The sequence below is a fragment of the Camelus ferus genome, chromosome 22 (assembly GCF_009834535.1).
Source record: "Camelus ferus isolate YT-003-E chromosome 22, BCGSAC_Cfer_1.0, whole genome shotgun sequence".
In the NCBI taxonomy this organism is placed as follows: domain Eukaryota; kingdom Metazoa; phylum Chordata; class Mammalia; order Artiodactyla; family Camelidae; genus Camelus; species Camelus ferus.
Genome location: NC_045717.1, coordinates 8,426,805 through 8,450,834, shown reverse-complemented (window position 1 = coordinate 8,450,834; position 24,030 = coordinate 8,426,805). Strand labels below are relative to the sequence as shown.

At 36.6% G+C, this 24,030-nt stretch overlaps 1 protein-coding gene and 1 long non-coding RNA gene across 10 annotated transcripts in view; one reads left to right on the top strand and one right to left on the bottom strand.

Moving 5' to 3' along the window:
• Positions 1-1,223, bottom strand: part of LOC116658992 — a 189,969-nt gene extending 188,746 nt beyond the window's left edge. The window contains exons 1-2 of one of the 6 annotated variants that reach the window (XR_004314245.1): positions 982-1,223; positions 134-180 (exon numbers count right to left, since the gene is read on the bottom strand). This is a non-coding gene — a long non-coding RNA (uncharacterized LOC116658992). The remainder of the gene's footprint in view (positions 1-133; positions 181-981) is intronic. The other 5 variants (XR_004314247.1, XR_004314249.1, XR_004314250.1 and 2 more) reach the window with 5 other exon arrangements.
• Positions 1,224-1,236: 13 nt separating this feature from the next.
• On the top strand, positions 1,237-22,190 carry SPDL1 (spindle apparatus coiled-coil protein 1). 4 transcript variants are annotated; one of them, XM_014563914.2, is made up of 11 exons: positions 1,237-1,369; positions 5,121-5,295; positions 6,745-6,921; positions 8,117-8,311; positions 8,905-9,054; positions 9,154-9,252; positions 9,329-9,439; positions 11,391-11,531; positions 15,902-16,005; positions 16,593-16,780; positions 18,890-19,428. In XM_014563914.2, exons 2-11 carry the CDS (start codon positions 5,137-5,139, stop codon positions 19,426-19,428), a joined length of 1,863 nt encoding a protein of 620 aa, XP_014419400.1. In that variant the 5' UTR covers positions 1,237-1,369; positions 5,121-5,136. The 4 variants fall into 4 exon arrangements, with proteins under 4 accessions (XP_014419400.1, XP_032321015.1, XP_032321014.1 ...); XM_032465123.1 differs by lacking the exon at positions 1,237-1,369 and adding an exon at positions 21,492-22,190 and having other exon boundaries at positions 18,890-19,229; XM_032465124.1 differs by lacking the exon at positions 5,121-5,295 and having other exon boundaries at positions 1,261-1,369.
• The last annotated feature ends 1,840 nt before the right edge of the window (positions 22,191-24,030 follow it).

Below are 24,030 nucleotides of genomic sequence, written 5' to 3'. Positions count from 1 at the left end.
TGCAAAGGGATTTGAGAAAAGAAGGGAGAGTGTGGCATTCCAAGACCTAAGGAGACTCAATGAGAGCAATCAACTCCGTCAACTGTTGAGAGAAATGGGGACTGAATAACAGATTTTGCAAGATATAACTCACTGGTGATGTTGAGAAGAGTCATTCCACTGGAGTTGTGGGACCAAAACCTGAAGTGGGGGAAAAAGTTAGAATAAAAAGTAAGAAAATTAAGATACCAAGTCCAAACTTTTTCTCCCCCAGAAATTTTGTTATCAAGGGAAGCAAATAAATAAGGTGGTAGTTAATTGGGGTTAAGGGAGGTTAGTATTATTTTCTGAGATGGAAGTCATTACAGCATGTTTACTTGTTGATAGGGAAAGTCCAACTGGGAAGAAAAAACATAATGAAAAAGAGAGGACCTATGGCCAAGTCCTCAAGTAGGCAAGAAAAGATGGGCTGGCACAACATGATATACAGAATAGTTGTTAGGACTCAGAACTGCCCACCAAATGTTGGCTATTATTATTTCTGTTTGCTTAACGAATAGGCATTAGGTTTACAAAATATAAATTCATTATTTAAACACACACGCAAGTGCTTGGACTTTAGCAGCCGACTGCATTAGTTCAAATTATAGTTCTACCACGCGGCCAAGGTATTTTTCTTCTCAGGGCTTTGTTTTCCTCTGTAGAAAAAGATAACAATACCTGCTTCCTAAGACTGTGGGCGAGTTTAAGTGACATAATCCGTGTAAAATTTAGCACTCTACCGGCACACGGTGAAGGTTCGGTGAAGGTTCGAGTATGTAAGGCCATTACAGTAACTGTCACTCTGTACTATGAAAGAAACTGTGATTCTGTCTATGATGCTTCTGGGCACTGCAACACTGAGTTAAACTCCTGGAACCATAAGACTGGCACCGCAGGGCAGAGCCTTCAGGTGCCGATGCGCGGCTAGGCCAGCACGCGTGGAACTCTCCACCGCCTCACCTCCTAGTGACACTGTTCCTCCAGAAGGTACGGTCGTTAGAAAACAAAACAAACAAAACAAAGACAAACCAAGAAATAAAACCAGAAAAACACCCAGAAAAACCAACCCTGAGTAACGCTGATGAGACAGAGAACCACGTCTACGCCTGCGCCAAGCCCAAGGTTCTCTCCGCTTGCACCTGCGCAGACGCTGCAGATGGGGCGTGGCACGGGATTTCCCTCTGCGCTCCGCTTGGGCGGAACGTCTCGCGAGATGTGCGAGTTATCGCGGGAACTGCATTCAAACAGCCCTGGCGCTTACCGGATAGCCAGCGGCCGGCGTCTGTGTTGTGCGGCAGAGTTAGCGTCACGGACCTGGGCTCCCTGAGCTGCAGCAGCAGGGCAAAGGGTAAGGAGAGAGGTCAGGGCAAGGGGCCTGGAGGGAGGTGCGTGTGGGAAGAGGGGCGCTGGGGAGCGGCGTAGGGGGGACTTCTAGGGTGGGGAGAGCAGGGCCTAAGGGAACTGGGGCTCTGGGTCTCCTCCCGGGCTTTTAGCTGGCGCCGCTTCTTCAGCAGAACTCGGTTCCGATAAACCAGCTTCCGAGCCGGTCTCAGTCATCCAGTGGGCCGCCCGGACACCCCCGCGAATGGTGCATTAATACAGAAAGCCGGGTCCGCTGCCTGGGCCTCCGGGAGATACCGGACGCTGGGTCTGCGCTGTCCTGTACCGTAGCCAGTGGTCACCTGTGGCCTTCCGAATAGAGAAACGCTGTGAATGTAAAATATACACTGGATTTTGAAGTCACACCCAAAAGTAATCTCATTAATGATCTTTATAATGAGTGCATGTTGAAATGATGATATTTTGGATATGTTGGGTTAAACAGTCAAATTCACCAATATTTACTGTTTTAAAAAAAATGTGGCTCCTATAAAATTTTAAAAATCACATCTTGCTCGCATTACGTTTCTATTGGACAACAGCGCTGCCTCAGTTATGTTTCGGTTTAGGTAGATGCTATTGCCTTTATTTTATGGATGACAAAGCAAGACATTGAATGAGTTGTCCAGGTTGATGCAGCCAGTGAGTAGTAAACGTAGGGTAAGAATCAGGCAGCCTGATTCCCTGAGCTCCCTGTTTCCTAAATGCTTTTTACATGGTACGTTTCTGAGAGGCAGAACAGAAAAGTGGTTAGGAGCACCAGACTTGAAAACTAGATATGGGTTCCCATCTCACTTGCCCCCGATAACCCTGGGCAAGTTACTTAACCCTTCCGTGCCTCAGTTTGCACATGTGTAAAGTGGAGGAGAAACCTTTTATTTCATAGGGTTGTTGAGAGGATTAAATAAGATGATGAATGCAAAGCACCAAACACAAAGTCTGGCACGTATTAGCTGTAGTTGTTACTCAGCCCTAGCTACCTTTCTCCACAGATTGATAAGTTAACTCTTACACATCCATTATACCTGTTGAAAAGTGACTTCCTCAGGGTAATCTTTCCTGTCTGTATTCCCTCTTACCCTGCCCCCACCCACACCACTACCTTGATTAAGATGACTCCCTTGTGTTATAAGCTCAGATAGCACCACACATCACTCCCTTTTGCACGTATCACACTTGTAACTTTACATTTCAGTTATTTGATTTAATGTCTTTGCACTAATAGACTGTAAGATTCAAGAAGGCAGGGATATTGTCTAGTTTTGGGGGCCACCACTGTGCCCACAGCAATAAGACAATACCCGAGACATAGTAGGAATTGCAGCAAATCTCTTGAATGAGTGAGAGCTTAGTTTTTGGCTTCTATGGATATTGCTGGCTGGGATGTCTTGAGGCTAGCTCCATTTCTTTCTTTGGTAAATGTTGATGACAGTAGTACTTAACTCAGGCCCATCAAGGGAACTAAATGCAACAGTGCATTTGAAACACTCTGCCTGGCAAATGGTAAATCCTTAGCAAATACAAATTATTATTAACAGTGCAACAAATTAGTGGCTGGCCCCATCCTGTACAAGCTTTGGAAAGGTCTTGCATTTTAGAGCAGTGACAGCCAGTCCTGGCTGTAAAAAGGATATTTTTTCTTTCTTTTTTTTTTTTTTTCCTCTTCTAAACCCCTATATTTCCTCCTTCATCTTCATTTTCAGTTAAAGACCTTGCTTCCTAATTTACTGATAAATTGAAGCAATTAGAAGGGCACTCCCAACACACAGTATCTAACTACTTACCAGTGTCTTTACCCATATGCTTTACTTTCCCTTACTTTATATGAAATATTCATGCTCCTGTCCAGAAAAGCCCCTGCGCATTTAGATACCATACTTTTTATTCATCACTCCAGTAGTTCTCCATGTCTTCTGTATCATTAGTGTTTCTTCTCTCCTGGATCTATCCAATAGCATACAAACATGCTGTTATTTTTTCTTAAAAATTTGTTCACCTTAAACAAACAAAAACTTGACCTTACTTCCTCTCCAGCTACTGCCCCATTTATATCTACTCTTCTTTGCAACAAAACTATATTTACTGTCTCCTGTTCTACCATTCTCTGTCCAACCCATTCTAATCAGGCTTTTGCCCCCATCTCTCCACCAAAACTGCTGTTAGGGTGTTCTCCTAATTGTGAATTTTTTACTTCTCTTTCACACATGCCACATTGCACTTGTCAGAAAATCACGTTGGCTTTTACCTTCAAAATATATGCAGAATCTGACCGTTTCTTATCATCTCCTGTGCAGACACACTGACATGAATGATCATCCCACCTGGTCTTTATGCTTCCAACTTGTTCTCCTCCAAAATGTTCAGCATATCAGCCAATATGATCCTTTTGAATGTATCATATCCCTACTTCAAACTTTTTAGTGACTCTGCGTTTCACCCAGACTAGAAGCCAAAGTTTATTTACAATGGCCTGATTTCCCTAGTCTCCTCTTTTATCTGTATACTGTAGCTTGTCCATTCTTTGGGCTTCCTTCCACCTTTAGTGCTACCTCTCTGCCTGGAACATTCTTTCCCTAAATAGTACATGGCTAATTCTCTTATCCTCTGCAAGGTTTTGCTTTGAAGTATCTGAGGGGCTCCTCACTCAACAATGCCCCCACCTCTTCCAAGTTCACTTATCCTATTATATATATACTTTTCCACTTCTACTTCCTAATGCATTTATTTATTATATTATTCTTGCATATCTTCTCCCAGAAGATAAGTTTCATGAAAGAAGAGCTTTTTTTTTTTTTTGGTCCATTTGACCTCTGATGTATCTGAAGTGCCCAGAATAGGGCCCAGCACACAAGGCATTCAAGAAATATTTGTTGAGTGAATGGCTGCATTGAATGGAGACATGGGAGAATACCTTAATAATGGCTTGTTGCTTTTTGAAGGCAAAGCTGAGTTTAAGTCTAGCCTAAGAACCTGGAACCAATTTGGACAGGATGATGAGTGAGGTTGAATTAAAGTGGAATGTTTCTATATATAATGTTTAAGTCCTTACTTAAAAATGTAAAATGAAACCAATGTTCTTTAATTACTCTGAACATGGTTTGTTTTGCATGGCTTTTTATGGATAACTAGGAAAATGCTAGCGAGTCTGTTTTCAATAAAGCACATTTAATGTGGCAGATTTAATGTGTTCAGGAAGTTAATGCTGTTGTGAAAAATTGTGGACATGCTAGTCCTTATGAATCTTACTCAAAGCTGCCTTTTTATGTTTCAAGTTGCAGTTATGCTACTATAAAGTTTCTTGATTTCTGCAGTTCTCTTAACTTGGTTACCTATATAGTGATATGAGACCCACCCACCCTACCTTAGCATTTAAGGAAGCTTAGTACACAAAACTGAACAGTTTCCTGATACTGCATTACTTAGAAGCAAAATTAAATGTATTCATTCTTTTCTGCTCTGTTTGAGTTGGTCTCAAATCAGGTAACAAAATAGTCAGACCTTGCTCTTAGAACAAGAATGCAAATTTGACTGTTTAAAAGTAGGGAAGAAAATCTTTAATACTATGTTTTTATATGGCAGTGGTTTTATACATATATATATATGTATATGTGTGTGTGTGTGTGTGTATATATATATATAACACATATATTCACACACATCTTTTATTGATATGGAGTTTTTTGTTTAAGCTTAAGTACTTTGATTTGCTCTATTTACAGTAGATAGGAAAAAATCATGGAGGCAGATATAATAGCAGATCTTCGATGCAAGCTCAAAGAGGTTGAAGAAGAGCGACTAAAAGCTGCACAGTATGGTTTACAACTAGTGGAGAGCCAAAGTGAACTGCAGGATCAATTGGATAAATGCCGTAATGAAATGATGACCGTGACTGAGGTAGGGGTCTGTAGACTTCTCTGTTTATAAGCATGTGCTTAGCCATTGAGAATTTGTGTTGTCTAGCAGTGATTAATATTATTTTTCTTTTCTGAAGATTTCAGGCTTAGTTCCCACCCCATCCCTATCAAAGGGAAATGAACTAAATGAATTTCTAATATTCTTTCTGACTTGATGTGTTCTGAGTTTGAAAAATTAAGTTATGATCACTTTCTTTACCACATCTTGGACTTAAGATTTTGTTTTGTCTGCACTCTCATCTGATGACCTAACTTGTTTTGTAGCTTTCAATAACATCTAAGATGCCCCATGACCCTATGCCAAGTCCTTAGTTCTCCCCTAAAGTCTAGACTTGTGTATTCAGTTGCCCACTAATGGACATCTCAAACTTAACATAAACAGACAGAATAGCTGATTATCTGTCCAGTAACCAAACATGCTCTTGCAAAATTCTTTTCCTTAGTAAAAGTAGTAACATTCATCTAGTTACTTGAGCCAAAAATCTAGGAGCTTTTCTCAATATCTTTCTGTCCCTTATTTCTCACCTTTAATCCATTAAGCTCTAAGAACTTAACCTACAAAACATGCATCTGTGCTGTCACCACTCTAGTTCAGACCACTGTCATCTCTCCCTTAGACTACTACACTGCTGTAGCTTTCTGACTAGGTTGCCTGCTTCCTGCACTGCCATTCATACTGTTCATTCTTCACACATCAGCCATGTGGTCATTGAAGAATATACAAAAGATGATGTCACAGCCTGCAGAGAGCATAAAGCAACTTCCAATTATATTTACAACAAAATCTGAGCTCCTTACCTGGGCTTGTTGATCCCCATATGATCTGACCTCTGTCAATGTTTGGTCTCATCTCAAAGCTACTTTCCCTTGTTCTTAGCTATATGCATCCTGCCTCGTGGGCTTTACAGGAGCTGTTGGCTCCATCTGAGTTTTTCATTCCCCACTGTCGTGGAGAGACCTGACATGAGAGAAGAATTTTGTCTGTCTTAATTCATTGCTGTATCTCTGATATCTAGTGCACATTTATTGAAAGAATGAATAAATCAGATTTATTTAGTAAATGCTCAGTAACATATATAAACTTTAATCTCAAAATGTAAATGTAGCAGATAATTTTTTTCCCCCGGCAGAGATTACTTGACACGTTGACAGCCATAGAGCACTTTTTACTTCCTTGGCAGGGCATAGGAGCAATTACCATATCCCTAGCCTGAACTTTAATGTACTCTCAAAATACACCTCAAGGTTTTTTTAAGATTCATATTAATTGCATATTTCTAAGATGGATATTAACTGGATGCAGTTATTCTAGATTTAACGTGGTTATGAGAAAGCAGCAAATGTGCGAAACAGGAATAATTCAGTTGAAGGTGAAAACTGTGTGTGGTGACTAAATTATTTTTATGTAATTATAATTGAATCTTTTTAGAATTATGAACAAGAAAAATATACTCTTCAGAGAGAAGTTGAGCTCAAGAGTCGGATGTTAGAAAGTCTGAGCTCTGAATGTGAAGCTATCAAACAACAACAAAAAATGCAGCTGGAGAAATTAGAAGAACAGCTGAGCAGAAGCCATGGACAGGAAGTGAATGAACTGAAAAATAAGGTTTGTCTAGCTGTGTATTTTAGAGCAGAAATATTTCATGCTTGTGCAACCATTTGTGAACTTTAGGTAAAGTAAGATTTTCTTAGTACTGTCTTCGCAAAATAGCTGGGATCAAAGGCTTCATCATCTTAATGCTGGGAGTGGGAACACTGAGAAACAAGAATTTACCTAGGAGACTTGTGTAAATAACATTCTGCTAATTAAGTAGAACTATTTAATTTTAGTACTTGAATATTTGTTGAGGAGTTTTAGTTTGGTGACTAGCATGACTTCCTTATAGTGCTTAGTATGTCAGTCCCTTTTCAGGAAGACTAGTTCCCTAGCCTTCACTGCAACTAGTGGTACACTTTGGAATTCCATAAAAGAAACCAACAGTTTCTTGTACATTAACGTACATTAGAATTGATACTTTATAGTTTGTTTATTGAAGATAAGCCACTACCTATGATCCCGTTCTTACACAACTCCATCAGGGGGGCGCCATTCGTATCTCCATAAACAGATGAAGGAAACAATGTTCAAACAGATTGAGTAAAGTTGGACTAGAGTAGAAATTTCAGGATTTGAACTGAGGCTTTCTGATTTGAAAGCGTGTGTCACAGTACTTAGTCCAGTGACACATTTTACTGGCTCCATTTCAAGCACAAATACAAAACAAACGCTTGTTCAGTGATTGTCTCACTGAACACCCTCATCAAACCAGCACCGTCAGGTTACTTGTAATGAATCCCGAACTTTTATCATGGCTTCCCTTTGTAAAGAGTCCATACTTTGCAGACCCTTCTCTACCAAAACTTGCCTGACTTTTTTCTGTTGTCTCAGAAGTTCGTTTTTCAATTTTTACTGTTCCATGTAGCATTGTTTTTAAGATTTTTGCATACCTGTACCGCCTGTACTGTTCATTAGTTTCTCATCAAATTGACTCTCTTTTTAAATGTTCTCTCATTTTAAGTAATGTTATCAGTGAAATTATGTTTGAGCTGGTTATGTTTTTTCCTAATAATGCAATTCTTAGTTTTCCAAGATTTGAAACTATGACATTTTAGGAAAAGTAGTTAAGTAATTTTGTTCAGCTTGATTGTCTTCCAAAATAGTTATCCTGCAGGTACCAGAACAATTTGTACTGTATCTGTGTTCTGATGACCTTCATTACCTTTTGATTTATGAGATTGTGATTTTTTTTTTTTAACTCTAGTTAGAAAAACTGAAAGCTGAATTAGATGAAGCTAGGCTTAGTGAAAAGCAGCTGAAGCACAAAGTGGATCATCAAAAGGAACTCCTCTCTTGTAAATCGGAGGAAATGCGAATAATGTCTGAACGTGTACACGAAAGCATGTCTTCAGAGATGCTTGCTCTTCAGATTGAGCTGACTGAAGTGGAAAGCATGAAGGTAATTTTTGTGGCATGTGTGTTCTCAGGTTTCCTTTTTTTTCCCTTGTATTTTTTTTTTTACATATTTTTGTAATAATCCTTATGCGCTAGTTTTAAGTCTGAAATATTTTTTAGCCTAAGTTTGATCTAATTAGAAAATGTTTTACAGAGTTTTTAGGTGGATTACTTCATATATAATAAAGCTTTAGATTACATGATTAGGTAAGGCAGACTTTACTTTTAGATTAATAAAACCTCTGGAAGAATTTAGAGACATTTATTCTGATCCTAGTTGGATCACAAAAGCCCAATATAAAAAGTTGGCCCCATGGAAGTTGATATATAAATGTAGTTTTTATCAGTGTAGGCTGAAGTTAATTAAAAACTAAAGACTTAAATTCATAGAAAAGAAAGACAGTGTCTAGAGCCTTTTATTTGATTCCCTGCTGGAAAATTTAGTAATTTTTATTATTTTATTATGTATCATCTAACCTTTTACTAGTTCTTTAGGTTTAGTTTGGGGTGATAACCACTGCTGATGGATAAACTGAGCAACTGCTAAATGAAGGATTAATCAAGAGAGTTTTTTCTTTTTCATTTCCTGTTGAATAGACCACCCTCCAAGAAGAAGTGAATGAGCTACAGTACAGACAAGAACAACTAGAGCTTCTCAGTACTAATCTGATGCGCCAGGTAGACCGGCTTAAAGAAGAAAAAGAGGAGCGAGAGAAAGAAGCAGTTTCTTACTATAATGCCTTAGAGGTATTATGATTACAGTAAGATCATATTTTCTAGTTTATAATAAGTAATTTTGTTGCTAATCTAACTTGTGTTAGCTAAATTGTGTTCTTATGAATTTAGAAAGCTCGTGTAGCAAATCAGGATCTTCAGGTGCAGTTAGACCAGGCACTTCAGCAAGCCTTGGACCCTAACAGTAAAGGCAACTCCTTGTTTGCAGAGGTACTTACAAATATTCCATTGATTAAATTGGCATTTCGCTTAATAAAAGCATAATTAAACATTTAATATTTTCTAGGTGGAGGATCGAAGGGCAGCAATGGAACGTCAGCTTATCAGCATGAAAGTCAAGTACCAGTCACTAAAGAAGCAAAATGCATTTAATAGGGAGCAGATGCAAAGAATGAAGGTATAGAATTACTATGATCAAAGATTTATTAAACCTATTTTGTATCAGCATTCCATATCAAAGAAAGCATCTTTTCCTTCAAGGAATATACTTAAATAATTATTTCTAGAACTCTGTGATTTTAGAAAAATATATTTTTAAATTGAGTAAAAGATCCCTTTGTATTTTATTTAAAAAATTAATCCTGTATAAATTTAGTAATAGTGTACTTAGCATCCATTGATTGATTGAGGTTTCAATTGTTACTAGCCTTGCCAGAGAGGTACAAATCTTTCTCTGTGGAGTGGGAAGAAACAAGAATTTAAAGTTTTGGTTTCCTGCTGTTGGCCTGGTTTCTTTCTAAGACTATCCCTAAGGTTTCCACTTCAACTAAAACTAGCTGTCTCACCATTCTTCAGTTCTCCCACAGAGGCTCATTTATAGAGTGAAATTTGGATTTCCTTTCCTTGCAGTTCCTCTAGTCAAGCATATAAGCCCTTTTAATTTTAAAGGTTTGTTGGGCATCATTTTAGTCAAACAGCTGGTAACAGGAAAGCATCTGCAAGTTAGAAGGATTTAAGTATTGTACCAGCCCATAGAATCCTGATGCCAGATCTGTTATGCCTAACTCTCCTATGGTGGTAACTAGAAGCCTGGAAGGCTTCCTGCCTCTTATTCAGGATGATGAGATTTCCCAAGGAAATAGGAAGGGGTCAATGATTAAACTTTGGCATTAGATGAACTTGGGATTGAACCCTAGTTCTGTGACTTTTTAGCTGTGTGACCTGGGACAAGTATTTTTACTTTTCAGAGCATCAGTCACCTCAGCTGGGAAACAGAGACAATAGAACCTACCTCTTAGAGTAGTGAAGTGTTTACACGGTGCCTGCCAAATAAGGAAATGCCAGCGTACTCAACAGTAGCTGTAGCTTTTACTTCTAAGGATTTAGACTCTGCTATCTGGTTTACTGAGGCTCTCCCCTGTCTGGGAGTGATTTCTTCGTAAATGTTCTCACATTTGCTCTTCGTTTTCTTTTTGTATTTGTTGGGCTACTGTTACTAATCTCTCAACGTTCCCATGATATCCCAGACTGTCGTTAAGACGCAAGTAGTGTTCTGAATCTTAGGCTGAATGTGTCTGGCCTCCAGTTTGAAGCAAGAACAAAAAGTGGATCTTCAAAGTGTTAAAAATCACCTTTCTCTCTTCCTTGTAACCATACCTGCAACCTCCTGTCATTGCTTGCTTTACTCAAAAATGTGTTTAAGCTAATTGACAGTTTTCAGAACTCCAGAAATTTCCAAGGGCAGAAAGGAATGCTAAGGTTTAGATTTTAGTTAATTTCCTGCTGATTGCTGTGCAACTCCAAGTTTAGGTGGAGTTATAATTAGGTAAGTTGTTTGCTATTCTTAAAAAATAAATTTATACTTACATTGATGTTTGCCTCAGTATCCTTAGATTGCCTTTTTTAACTTTTGCTTTCCATCCTTGTCCTTTGTGAATCTCATATTTGTGAATGTGAGTAGCTTAATAATTTCGCCCACTTAGTACTACTGGAGTTCATTACCTTTTGAGAAACCCCCTCAGACCCCTAAGGAGAGTGCACATGATGAGTCGAGTACAGCATTCGGCCAGACCATTTCATTTAGTGGTTTGTTTACCACAAAAGTGATGTGCTTCCAGACCACAGCCGCGCGGTTCAGTTATGTTTCACAGGAGTACAAGTAATTGCTATGGACTTCAGATACCACTCATAGTTAGTCAAAATAAGTACTAAAAAGTTATGTCTATAACTAGATATATTGATAGAAATGTTTTCAAATTATTAGATTATTAGACTGGAAATAGCTAATTAGCTTCTAAAATGAGGTCAAAGTAATATAGTACGAAATATGAATTGTATCAAAAATATAGTTATCAGAATCTTCCTCTCCCCCACTCAATTTTATGGGGGAGGGATTTTTTTTTTTCTAGTTACAAATTGCCACACTACTACAAATGAAAGGGTCTCAAACTGAATTTGAACAACAGGAACGGTTGCTTGCCATGTTGGAGCAGAAGAATGGTGAAATTAAACATCTTTTAGGTGAAATTAGAAATCTGGAGAAATTTAAGGTATGTGTAAACACTTTTAAGAAAGGCAGCCAAATTTTGGTTTGAATATCTTAATACTTTTAACTTGAATATGTTTCTTTATTATATAATTAACTTATTGTTTCCATTGAGATTTACCAATATTTAAATTAATTTTTTTCTTCCAGTTTCTTTCTGCTTTTCAGTGTTTTAGACTGCTGCTCCTTTTAATAGATAGGTCCCCCCACATTTGTTGTTGTTGTAAATTTTAACTCAGAGTGCCCATATCTTTAGTGTACAACTCAGTGAGTTGTACATACATAATTTCCACCCAGCTCAAGATATGGAATACTTCTGGCACTCCAGAAAAGCTCTGCCATGTCCCTTTTAAGTGAGTACTCCCACCTTCAAACTTTGTATCAGTTTTACATATACAATACTCTTGAACTTTATATAAATGGAATCATTCATTACATGTACTCTTTTGTTTCTATCTTCCATTCAACATTATGTCAATGAGATCTGTTCCTTCTGTTGCGTGTTACCAGTAGTTGATTATTTTTTAGGGCTCTCCACCTCCATTGTTTAATGGATGCACAGTAAGATTTTTGTCACATTGTTCAATGTTGTGTGGTAACTGGGATTCATAGAAGTGTTTAATAAACTAGTTAAAATTTTTGTAAAATAAATTCAAACTCCCAGAAAAGTTGTAAAATTATTTCTATATGTCCTTCATCCAGATTCTCCAACTGTCATCTTCACATTTGCTTTATTATTTTCTCTCCTCTGCCACGTGTGTACATTTTTATCTTAAACATTTGAGAGTAAGTTGCGAACCAGATATCCTTTACTCTCAGGTTGTATCTCTGTTGAAGTTCAGTTTTTTATGTAACCACAGTGCAATGATCAAAATCAAGAAATTAACACTGATACATAGTATTAGCTAAGCTCTCTTTTACTTTACTAAACAATCACCACCAATGTCCTTTTTGCAAAGCAAAACTACCCCAAATGCTTTCCTTTCTCGGGTCCAGTTGGTGATCATATGTTGTATTTAATTGTCAAGTCTTCTTAGTCTCCCTTATTCTGGAACAATTCCTCAGCCTTTATCTTTTATGACCTTGACATTTTTGAAGAGTACAGCCAGTTACTTTGTAGATTGTCTCTCATTTTGGGTGTGTGTAATGTAATGAGATTCAGACTAAGTATTTTTGACAGGAATGCTATAGGAGTATTACTGTATTCTCAGTGTGTCACACCAGGTGGCACATGATGTCCATTTGTGCTATTAATGGTGATACTAACCTTGATTGCTTGGTTATGGTTATGCCTCCCAGGTTTCTCCCCTGCACAGTTATGATCTTTCTTTTTGTAATTAATTAGTATCTTATGGGGAGGTATTTAGACCAAGTATATGTCTATTTCTCCTTATACGTGAACATCCAGTGATGATTCTTGCCTGAAACAGATATTACTATGATGATTGCCAAATGGTAATTTCTTCTACATTTATTAGTTAGAAGAATAATAAAGGGATTGAAACGAAGAACTTTTCCTTCCCACTTATTCATTTATTTATTTCAGTACAGCCTCATGAATCCTTATTTTATCCTATGGATTATAGCCCATAACTTCTTTATTTACTCTGATTGTCCCATATTTGGCCAGTAGGAGTGCTTCCTTACTCTGGCACAAGATATTCCTAGCTCACCTGCCCCAGCCCTGGAATCAGCATTTCTCCAAGGAGCACAGTTTCCTTTAAGTGGAGAACGGCACTTAGAAACCAAGATCTGGGCACTAGATGTGCTTATTTCTACTGGAATGTCATCACTTCTAGACCCTCTCAGCAGTCAGAACTAGGAGTCTTTCTGTGTATATTTAATATATTTATGTATGTGTTGTGTACATACTTATGAGTGTTTTGTGTGTGTATTTAGGTTTGTGTGAGTATATTTATTCACATAACCATACACATACACATAAAAATACTTTGATCTCATACTGATAACTCCACTTTGAGTCTAATATCACAGGGTTCATTGCCTACCCCATTTTTCCAACAGTGAAAGACGTGGTTCTTAATGTCCTCAATATATTTACTTATTTACTTATTTACTCAGTGTTAGAATACATACAGTTCTGGAATTATCCTGTTCACTAAAGTTCAGGGTGTTTGCTTTTTTTTTTTAGCCTTAGAGTGTATAGTCAAAATGCTGTGTTCTAAAGTTACTCGGGGTTTTTTACCCCTCATCCCTTACCCTCTTTGGTACAAGTATATTATTGGTCTGAAATGCAGTTAGGTTTGTTTCTGTTTCATTTTGTTGCCCTCCATCCATCCTTGTTGAATTTATTTATTTACTTTTTTTCAGCATGTGAAACATTAACATGATGCTAAAAGTCAGAAGTATAAAGAAAGTATACTCAGAGAAGTGTCTGCCTCCCCCATCCCTTCTACCCTGTTTCCACCCCTCCCTTTTTAAGTAGCCAGTTTCACTTGTTTTCTGGTTTACTTGTGCCATGTTTCTTTTTGCAAAAAGAGCAGCTTTATTTTCTCTCGCTCTCTTTTTTTTTTTTGGACAAAATGAAGCATAACATATTCTTTCACATTTTCCTTTTTTCATTTAACTTTAACCTGGAAATCACTTCCTCTCAGTTTAGAGAGGTCGTCCTAATACTTATTAACAGCACAGGGAATTCCATTGTGTGCATTCTCATACTTCGTCCTATGTCTGGGTATTTAGATTATTTTCAGTATTTTGCAATTATATACAGTGCTACAAAGCTCATTTTGCATATATATGAATTTTCTTATTGTTGTAGATGTATCATCAGGGATAATTCCTACAGTGCAGTTACTGGGTTAAAAGTAAATGCATATGCAGTTTTCTTAGACGTTCCCAAACTCCTCCACACGTCTTGTCCCAATTTACATTCCCACTGGCAGTGTGTCCTAGTGCTTGTTTCTCCTTAGCCTCACCAACAGAGTGTGTTACCTCCTACAATTTTTGCCTGTCTGATAGATGAGAAATGGTATCTCAGTGTAGTTTTAATTTATATTTCTGTAATAATGAGTCAGTTTGAACATGTTTTCATAGGTGTAGTTATTTGTGTGTGTGTGTGTTTGTGTGTGTATGTATAGAGAAATTAACCCATGTTTTCTACTAGTATTTGTATGGTTTCACTTTTTACATTTAGAGACCTGATCTCTATTGAAGTTTATTCTTGTGTGTAGTGTGAGGTAGAAATCTAATTTTATCTTTTCCAAATAACTAGCCAGTTGTCCCCGCATCACATTAAAATGTCAATCTTGGTCGCAGTGTTTTAAAATGACACCTTTATCATATAGCAAATTTCCATTTACACCTGAGTCTATTTCTGGATTTTCATTCTATTCTGTTGGTCTGCTTATCTGCACATCAGTACCACACTTTTCATTTTAGAGGTTTTATCGTATGTTTTGTCTATTAGGGCTATTCTCTCACCATAGCTTCTCTTTCTCAGAATTTTCCTGGTTATTCTTGCATGTTTGTTTTTCCCTATGAACATCTTGTTTAGCTCCAAAAAAGTTTGTTGGTATTTTTATTAGGATTGTATTAAATTTATAAATTAACTTAGGGGACACAGATATCTTCCCACTAACTGAAGAACCAATTAAAGTTTACAAATGACAAATTTTTTAAATGTTAATAACCTCTTAGGCATTCTAAATGGTAGCCATTTATGTATCATAAAATTTTAAGTTTATGTAACTTTATTTCTTTCTCTTGTAAGAACTGTGGAAAGACTGCAGTTTTGGTTAAATTTGTAAAGCATTAATTGGCAGGTGTATTTGGCTCCTCAGTGGACTCAGCACTGTACTTTCAAAATTATGACATTAAGTTAGGGGCTTTGAATGGCAACCTCTGAAATTGTTTACACATTTCTAAGCAGATTTACGTTTTTTTTCCCCTAGAGAAATTGTATAGAGATTCCATCAGAATCTCAGAAGAGTAGGCACCAAAAATAACTGTAAGAATCTCCACTCTTTTTCATATTTTTGCAATTTATGGATTTGTCATAAAGGCCAGAATTAAACCCAGAGTATTTATTTCTTCCATTTTAAAATCCAGGAGAGAGAAACCAGGGGATTGGGTGTGGTAACAGGCATAGGCTTTGGAGACAGATCTGCGTTCAGATTCTCTCTTCTCAGTTTACTTGCCTGCAGCACCTCGAGCCAGTTCCCTCCCGTGTAAGAGAGGGATGCTCATTCTCGTACCTACTTTAGAAGGTAAATGAGTTAAGTGGCTAGGGCTTAGCACAGTGCCTGCCAGACGATAAGCATTCAGTAAGTGGTAGCTGATATTATTAATAAACCTTAACACTCACCTAATTTGTTATTTATTGTAACTAATAAGAATTGTTGTTCTCTTTAGAGTTTATATGAAAGTATGGAATCTAAGCCTTCAGCCAACTCTGGTGCTCTGGAAGATGACACCTATTACACAGATTTACTTCAGATAAAGCTTGACAACTTAAAGTAAGTGTTAGGTGCTTGGGAAGATGGAGACTCTTTTGACTTGCTTCTAGTAAGTAGTAGTACTGACTACAAATTTAAAATTGCCAAATTTTGATTTAAAATTGCCAAAAGAAAATTTTAGAAAAGAAGGCAGCAAAAATACCTCTGTGCAGCAAATGAGTTTTATTCAAGATATAATTAGTGCTGGTTATTGAAGAAAAATACTTACAGTGAATAATTAAATGTTTTAATTCTTTGTGTTTAGCTTTTTAGATTGGTAAGTGAAAAGAACTTTAGTATGTTCTTACAATCTAGTAAGTTTTTCAAGAATAAGTAACATGTAATTTAAAATTTAAAGGTATTTATTTATGCATGCATAAATGTGGAAAGAATGTTTCCTCCATTTGTCAGTTTCCTTTGAAGAGTGCATGAGATTTTTTATTTGAAACTGCTATTGTTAAAACTTATTATGTTTAGTGTTTCTTTATTACTAAAAATTCCAAGGAAGTGTGTTTTACTGAGTTCAAATATAAAAAAATGTGCACTAATAACTACACTTATTTATTTCATGTATTATTTTAATATTCCTTTTTTAAAAATTAACATAGCAAAGAAAATGAAAGCACTAAAGGTGAATTGTCCATCCAGAGAATGAAAGCATTATTTGAGAGCCAGCGGGCTCTGGATATTGAGCGAAAACTTTTTGCAAATGAAAGGTGCCTCCAGCTTTCCCAAAGTGAAAATATGAAATTGAGAGCTAAACTAGATGAGTTAAAACTGAAGTATGAGCCTGAAGGTATGTCTGCCTCATGTATTTTGTCTTTTATACCATGAGAAGCTCCAAGAGATCTTTTTTGTTATTGTTGTTCAGCTTTATGCAGATCACATTACAAACTAATTTGCAGCTATGTATCTATATTTAATAAAACAAATTTATTGATACAACATGTGTAGGAAAATTCAAAGCGAACTGGGTCCTGGGTGTGCATGAATACAGTGGGTACTCTTTGAATGTCTGTAGGAGAACCTTGCCATTTGAGACTTCTCCACTGAAGCATGCAGCATCTTACGTATACCGAAGAGTTCAGTTTTGTTGAGGCAACTAATGTTCGGGAGCCATATTAGTTAATACTAACGTTTGTAGAAAACCTAAAAATAATGGAGACTTAAACAAGATAGGTATTTATTTCTCCCCCTGATAAAAGCCTGGAGGAGGCATTCTAGGACTGGTCAGTGTCAGGATCTAAGCTGCTTTTGCAGTGTTCATCAACCTGTATCTCCTTGAGCAGAATTTAGTCACTTGGCCTTTCCTGCCCACAGGAAAAGCAGAGAAATTCAGTCTTGAGTCTCAGGGCCCATGTTCTCAACTATTAAATCTTTGGGGTCCTATTATTAAGCAACAGCAGGACAGATATTAGAGGATAGCTGTCAAGTCTAATCACCAAGAGAATTGCCTAACCATACAGGCTCTGCATAGTATGTACACTTTTAAACAGTGATTTTACAGTATGTAAATTAAAAAATGAAAGGCCAAAAGTAAAAGAACTTAAGAATCTGATGATTCTTAGAACAAAAAAAAAAGTGTTACATATTTTAGGTTATAGATTTTCAGCCAGTTTTTGCCCCTACAACTGTTCACATCTCTCTCTCTTCATTATTATTTCAGTGATTCTGGAGTGATTTTCAACAGTAGTGGGAAGGTTGTCAGCAATAATAAGGTTTTTTTTTTTTAATAGTTTAAAAGGGCTTCTCTTTTTCTCATCCTTTTTCTCTTCCCTGATTAATAGCCTGTCCTGACTAAGCATTATCCATTATGAATTTAAAAGGCCTGCTGAACTGAACACAGCAAATAGGAGGAAGTACAGTGAACCTGGAGGATGTGGGTTCCAAAGGAGCAGGGCAAGAGACAGGGAAAATAACGATTTGAAAACAGCAGTGTAGAGCAAGAGCACCAGTCCCACATTCAGCCATGGTTTCTCCAACTTCACTAATACTTTGATTTTGAAAATGAAAGACACATTGGTATGGGGATTCGGGAAAGGTTTTAGAACAGTTAATTCAGTGACTGTGTATGTGGGCCTGCATGGGGGGTGGAATGATGTTATGTTAGGCAGTGAGGACAGAAGTCTACTGCAGCAGTCTGCAGTGAGACGTAATAGGTTTGAACTGGGGAGATATCCATGATAGAAGGACTCAGATTTTGAATATATTTTGTGGGTAGGGCTAATAGGCACAAATTACCATATTCAGAAAATTCAGCCTCTTTTCATTTGATCCTTATAGCCCACGATATTGAGGCTTCACTAGATGGGTGCTTTTAATCCCCATCTTACAGATAAGAAAACAAAGCTCATACTTTGCTCATTCTTAGATTAAATGTGAATGCATACAGTAATTAACACAGTGCTTTGCACTTAGTAGTTGCTCAGTAAATGATGACTATTAATATTCAAGATTTTAAAAAAAGAAAGAAAACAAAACTCAGAAGATAAGTACGTTCCCAGGGTCACCCAGCTGCAGAGTGTTTGTTATTAGCACTAGCATTTGTACCTGGAATCCCTGACTCTTAGCCACTGTATCCTTCCTCGTTTCCATGCTGAGATCTTATGAAGCCCCATGCAACTTTATAAAACACTGGAACAGAACATTTAAGTATTCATTCTTAGAGCCAAATATGTTGAATTCCCAAAGAAATTTTTATAGCCAGATAGCCTGGAAAAGATACAGTTAATAATAGAGTCCATGAAAGAGGAAGGATTGAAGACAATATAATTCAGTAAGGAGATGAGTGGGTTTTAAGGGAATGGAAATGGAAAAAAGGCAAGAAAAATATATATTTACTTGTACCTTATGTTGTATCTTTGATTTATTTACTAGATATATTTTTAACTGTTTTTATTCTCAGAGAAAATCGAAGTACCTGTACTCAAAAAGAGGCGTGAGGTACTGCCTGTAGATACAGCCACCCCTACCGACGTGTGTGCCAACAGTGCCGCTGGAGAAGTTTATAGATTACCACCTCAGAAAGAGGAGGCACACTCCTGTCCTAGCAATTTAGAAGACAACAACTTGCAGTTAGAAAAGACAGTTTCTGTAAACACAGCAGGAGTCATTCTCTCTCCTCACAAAAATCTGCCTGTGGATATTCAGCCAAGGAAGGAAAAGAAATGTGTGAAACTTATAGAAGTTCCAGCTGACTTGGAAATCTTAAGTGAAAGAAGTGGAAACACCCCGAACTCTCCCAGGTCAGTGTCCTCTTTCCTCCCAGGCAACGAGCAGACCTCTCCATCTCTTCTCTATCGCTGCATGAACTGTGCTATCTGTTTCTGTATCTATTTTCTCAGTATTGCATGCAGTATAATTCCCCAATTTCATCTGCCTACCTTCCGATTTTCTAAAACTTTAAGAAAGACTAAAATGATTGCAAGGGGAAAGGACGCCTGAATAAGGGAATTATTTTTAAAAGGAGCACTTTTCTGTGTCATGAGGCAGAAATACCACAGTCTATAATATCTCTGAATGTTCTGTTGGTTTGAATTAAATGTACTGTTATTTTTTTCCTGGTTCAGGAGGGGCCTTGAGAGGAAAGTTAACGTAGCTCCTAAAAGGGCTTTCCATTACTCTAAGAAATTTCAGCCTTCCAGAAAACTTGTTAGGTGTGATTTATTATGGCTTTGAAATTGTTTATCCTAAGCCTTCAAGAATGGGATTTAGTACCTATTTTGACATTTTTAAATATCAAAGGTAATTCATTTTCCATTTATACCCAAACTTCAAAGCCTCTAGTTTTCTGCATATTTAAGTTTGTGACTGAAAGAGGAAGTGTTAGACTGTATGTCTATAAGAATTAATGTTATAAGGGCCTTATCCCTTAAAAATTAAAATAATAGAGACCAGAAGGTAAGAGAAAGTGAGTGGAAGGGAAAAGTAGGTACAGTGGCTGAGGTTAGGGTGGAATTAGAAACACGTTCTTGATGTGTATAGCAGGACCAAGAGTGAGCAAAAAAGAAGTGAATGAGGAAAATGGAGAAGGTACAAAAAAGATGAAGGATATCTTTATGCAATGGAATGACAGATGTAATTAAAATAAATAGACATGGAAAAAATTAAGCATATTGATGTGAGAATAGTTAGCTTATATTGTCTGCTACGAAAGGAGATGTTCAAGGTGCTACATCAGTCTTAGATGGCAGGGTACAGAATAAGACATTTTACTACTATTTCATTTTAATTGAAATAGTAAGACATAATCACCTTATGTAAAAGGGCTTTCTCGTATGTTTTATGTGATTTCTTTTCAAGTCTTCAGTGGTACTAAATGTAGTATTCAACAATGAAAGCACTTCAACAATGTCAGCAGCTATTATTAACAGAAGTAAATTATTTTTCCATCCCTTGAATTTTTATGTATAACATTATAACCTATAAGTCACATAAAGTAAAAGCTTGACATTCTCAAGGAAAAAAAGTAACTTTAAATGAATAATATCCTTCTCTCCCTCTCACACACACACACACACACACACACACACACTTTTCAAATAGTTCTGAATTGAATTCAGCAGGTTATGCTTGTAGATATGTGACCCGGTGTGTAAGTGTGCTTGACCATTGTATATTTCTGGAGGTGGATTTCCAGAATTGATCAGTGCAAACTATGCTATCTGTGTTGTCTTTATCTCTTTTTCTGCCGTTTTTTTGCTTGATAAAAATTACTTAACCAAATGTATTTAGCTACTTGTTTAACTCAAGCAGCACATTGGAATTTTTTTGTCTTGCTAGTTAACAAAAACAAATAAAATACCACAAAATGTTTGTTTTTGTGTGTGTGTGAGTCCATCTGCTAACTTTCCAACCTTTTGCTCTCTGCATGATTAATTTAGACACACAATCTGATGATAATATTGTAATAATAAATACGGGTTTTATTGGGAACTTCACTATTGCATGCTTTATAAATTTAATTGATGATTTTGCTATAAAACATTTTTATAGGCTCTTTGAAATATCTCTTCACTGTTTATTTTTTGTTAAGTTATTATTTTGCTAGTTGAAAGTCGATTTGAGTTCTTTTTATGAGACAAATAGACATCTTTTCATGCAGCCCAGGATTCTTTGTTAAATTTTATCCGCATTTGCCTTTTGTATGTCATGTTAACACTAAAACAGTTCTTTAGCACTCCCATTTTTTTGCTAGGTGTGCTTATCATGAAAGGCACCCTCATTGTACTTTCTTTAATTTAGGCTTTTCCATGACTGTTCATCAACCTTAAAGATATTTCTTTAGACATTTGAAAAAATTAAAGTCTATTGATATAAAAAGGTTCTTTTGGTGAGGCAGTGTCTTAGTTTTTTTAATGGTATTGGAGTCAACTGTAATTATTTTCCTTGTTTACCTAAGAAAAAATTCACCATGTGTCATTAACAGGACCATTATCCTAGAGGATTGTTTCTTTAGTTTTTCTTAACCACATTTGAATTCAGAGTGGATGCTTTAATGCCTGTAGGTTAGCTGCTGAATCAAGGCTTCAAACAGAAGTTAAAGAAGGGAGTGACACTACAAGCAAATTGGAAAAAGAAACTTGTAAGAAATCACACCCTATTCTGTACGTGTCTTCCAAATCAACTCCAGAGACCCAGTGCCCTCAGCAGTAACGATCTATCTTTAATGAGAGTAAGGTACCACTTGCCCAAAAAATTGTTCCGGAACTGAATTGTCTTTATCTGAAGTATGCCATCTTGTAGCTTATTGCCTTCTACTCATTGTGCCAGGAACTGGCATTTTCACGTTCCTTTGACCAAACATTCAAAATGTGTGATTCTAACCAGGAGAGTTCCTTAAGTGATGATCCTTCATGGAGTTTCTATGAATCACAGTGAATAAATTATTAAGGAAAGTATTATTATAAATCTATTTGTTGCATTGTATATAGATTTTTAAAGTGATACTAGCACATTACCTTCAGAGTCATATATTTGAAAAGAGAACACATTAACTATTACATTTTCCCGTATACATTTTTATGAACGTAGTTTTTCACTGTGTTGTAAAAATAGAAAACTTGGTTTAAAAATATATTGTAACTGGATTTTGTCAGTGTTTAAAGCACATATGTTCATCTCTGTGTTCATATACATGATTTAAATTTCATGTCTCAATTATATAAAAAAATAATTTTGAAATTTTAAATAAAACTGCTATAATTATCCCCCCTTATTTTCTTACTCTGTATAGATGATAGGATATTATCAAAGGGAATAAAAGAAGAAAAGAGAAACTTTCTAGGGATTCTTAATTCCCTAGAACATCTAATTTTTGTACATATATATACACACACACATTTAATATATATTTTCAATTCTATACTTTTCAAATAAAGACATTTCCTTTAAATGATTATAGCCTGGTCTATAACTTAATTTTGTGTGTATGTTAAGTGAGTGTATTAGTCTAGAGAGAGTGAGAAAAGAGAGGTTTATTTTAAGGAATTGCATTATATGAATACGGAGGCTGACAAGTCCAGAATCTACAGCGTAGACTGGCAGGCTGTAGACCCAAAGAAGAGATGATGTCATAGTTCAAGTCCAATAGCTGTCTGCTGCAGAGATTTCCATTGCTCAGGGAACTTCTCAGTCTTCTGTTTTATCCAGGGCTTCAACTAATTGCATGCATAGGCCCACCCACACTCTGGAGGGCAATCTGCTTTACTCAGAGTCCACAGATCTAAATGTTAGTCTCATCCAAAAACACTCACAGAAGCATCTAGAAAGATGTCAGACCACATGTCTAGGCTTCGTGGCTTGGTCAAGTTGACATATACTTAACTATCACAGTGGCTTACTTAGAGAAGTCTATTGAAATATATTAAGTAAAAGGAAATTGCCTCTCACTTATAAATAAATAACAAACTTTTAAGTTTAAATTGCTACAAAAAGCATGTTCTAAGGAAATTAGAAATTTCATATTAAATAATAAAAAGAAGTAGCTGAAGGCACTAGAAAACAAATAATTTTAACCTGAGGATGATAACAAATGACCATATTCCTTGCATATTATTGAATGTAGGTCAATTCCTTCCAACACTGAATTTTCATCAAGCATTAGGTGCTAGTGGTGCAAACAAACCTTCAGAGCTCACTGTTTAATAGACCCACATAGATGAGTAGTGGTAGTGCGGTATTACTAGCAATAATAGTTATATCTAACATTTGAATAAATCTAATGTGCCAAGCCCTCATGTATTACCACCTCTCTGTGACCTATATGTTACTTTACAGATCCTCATTTTATAGATGAGGAAATCAAGGTCTCAAAGAGGTGGTAACTTGTCTAAGGTCACAAGTGTTAGTAAATGATGAAAAAAGTGAAGTGGTAGAGGTTGTAATAGAATATACAGAGTGCTGTAGGAACAGAGGAGGAAACAAGAAACAGCCTCTGGGGGGTTTTATGTTTTCATTATTTCTAAGCTAAGATTGCTTCAGAGGTTTCCTAAGGCAGAGAATAGCATTACAGGTAGAAGAAATAGCTGTTCAATGAATAAGGGTATGAAACAACATCCGTAGTTCAGCAAAATTTGTAACGACAGATTTGGCCGATTGAGATTATTCAGACTGAAGAACAGAAAAAGAAAAGAATGAAGAAAAATGAACAGAGCTTAAGAGACCTACTAGACACTACTATCAAACACAGCAACATGTGCATAATAGGAATCCCCAGAAAGGGGAGGGAGAGGGGGAAAAGTATATTTGATAAAAAATGAAAATGGCAGGCCAATATCCTTAATGAACATAGGTGCAAGAATCCTCAACAAATATTAGCAAACCAAATTCAATACATTAAAAGGAGCATACACAATGATTAAGTGGGATTTACTGCAGGGATGCAAGTATGGTTCAGTATCTGCAAATCAGTCAACATGATACACCACCTTACAAAATGAAGGATAAAAATTATATGATCATCTGCAATACATGCAGAAAAAGCATTTGACAAAATTCAACATCCTTTCATGATAAACAAAACTCAAAAAGCTGGGTATAGTTACA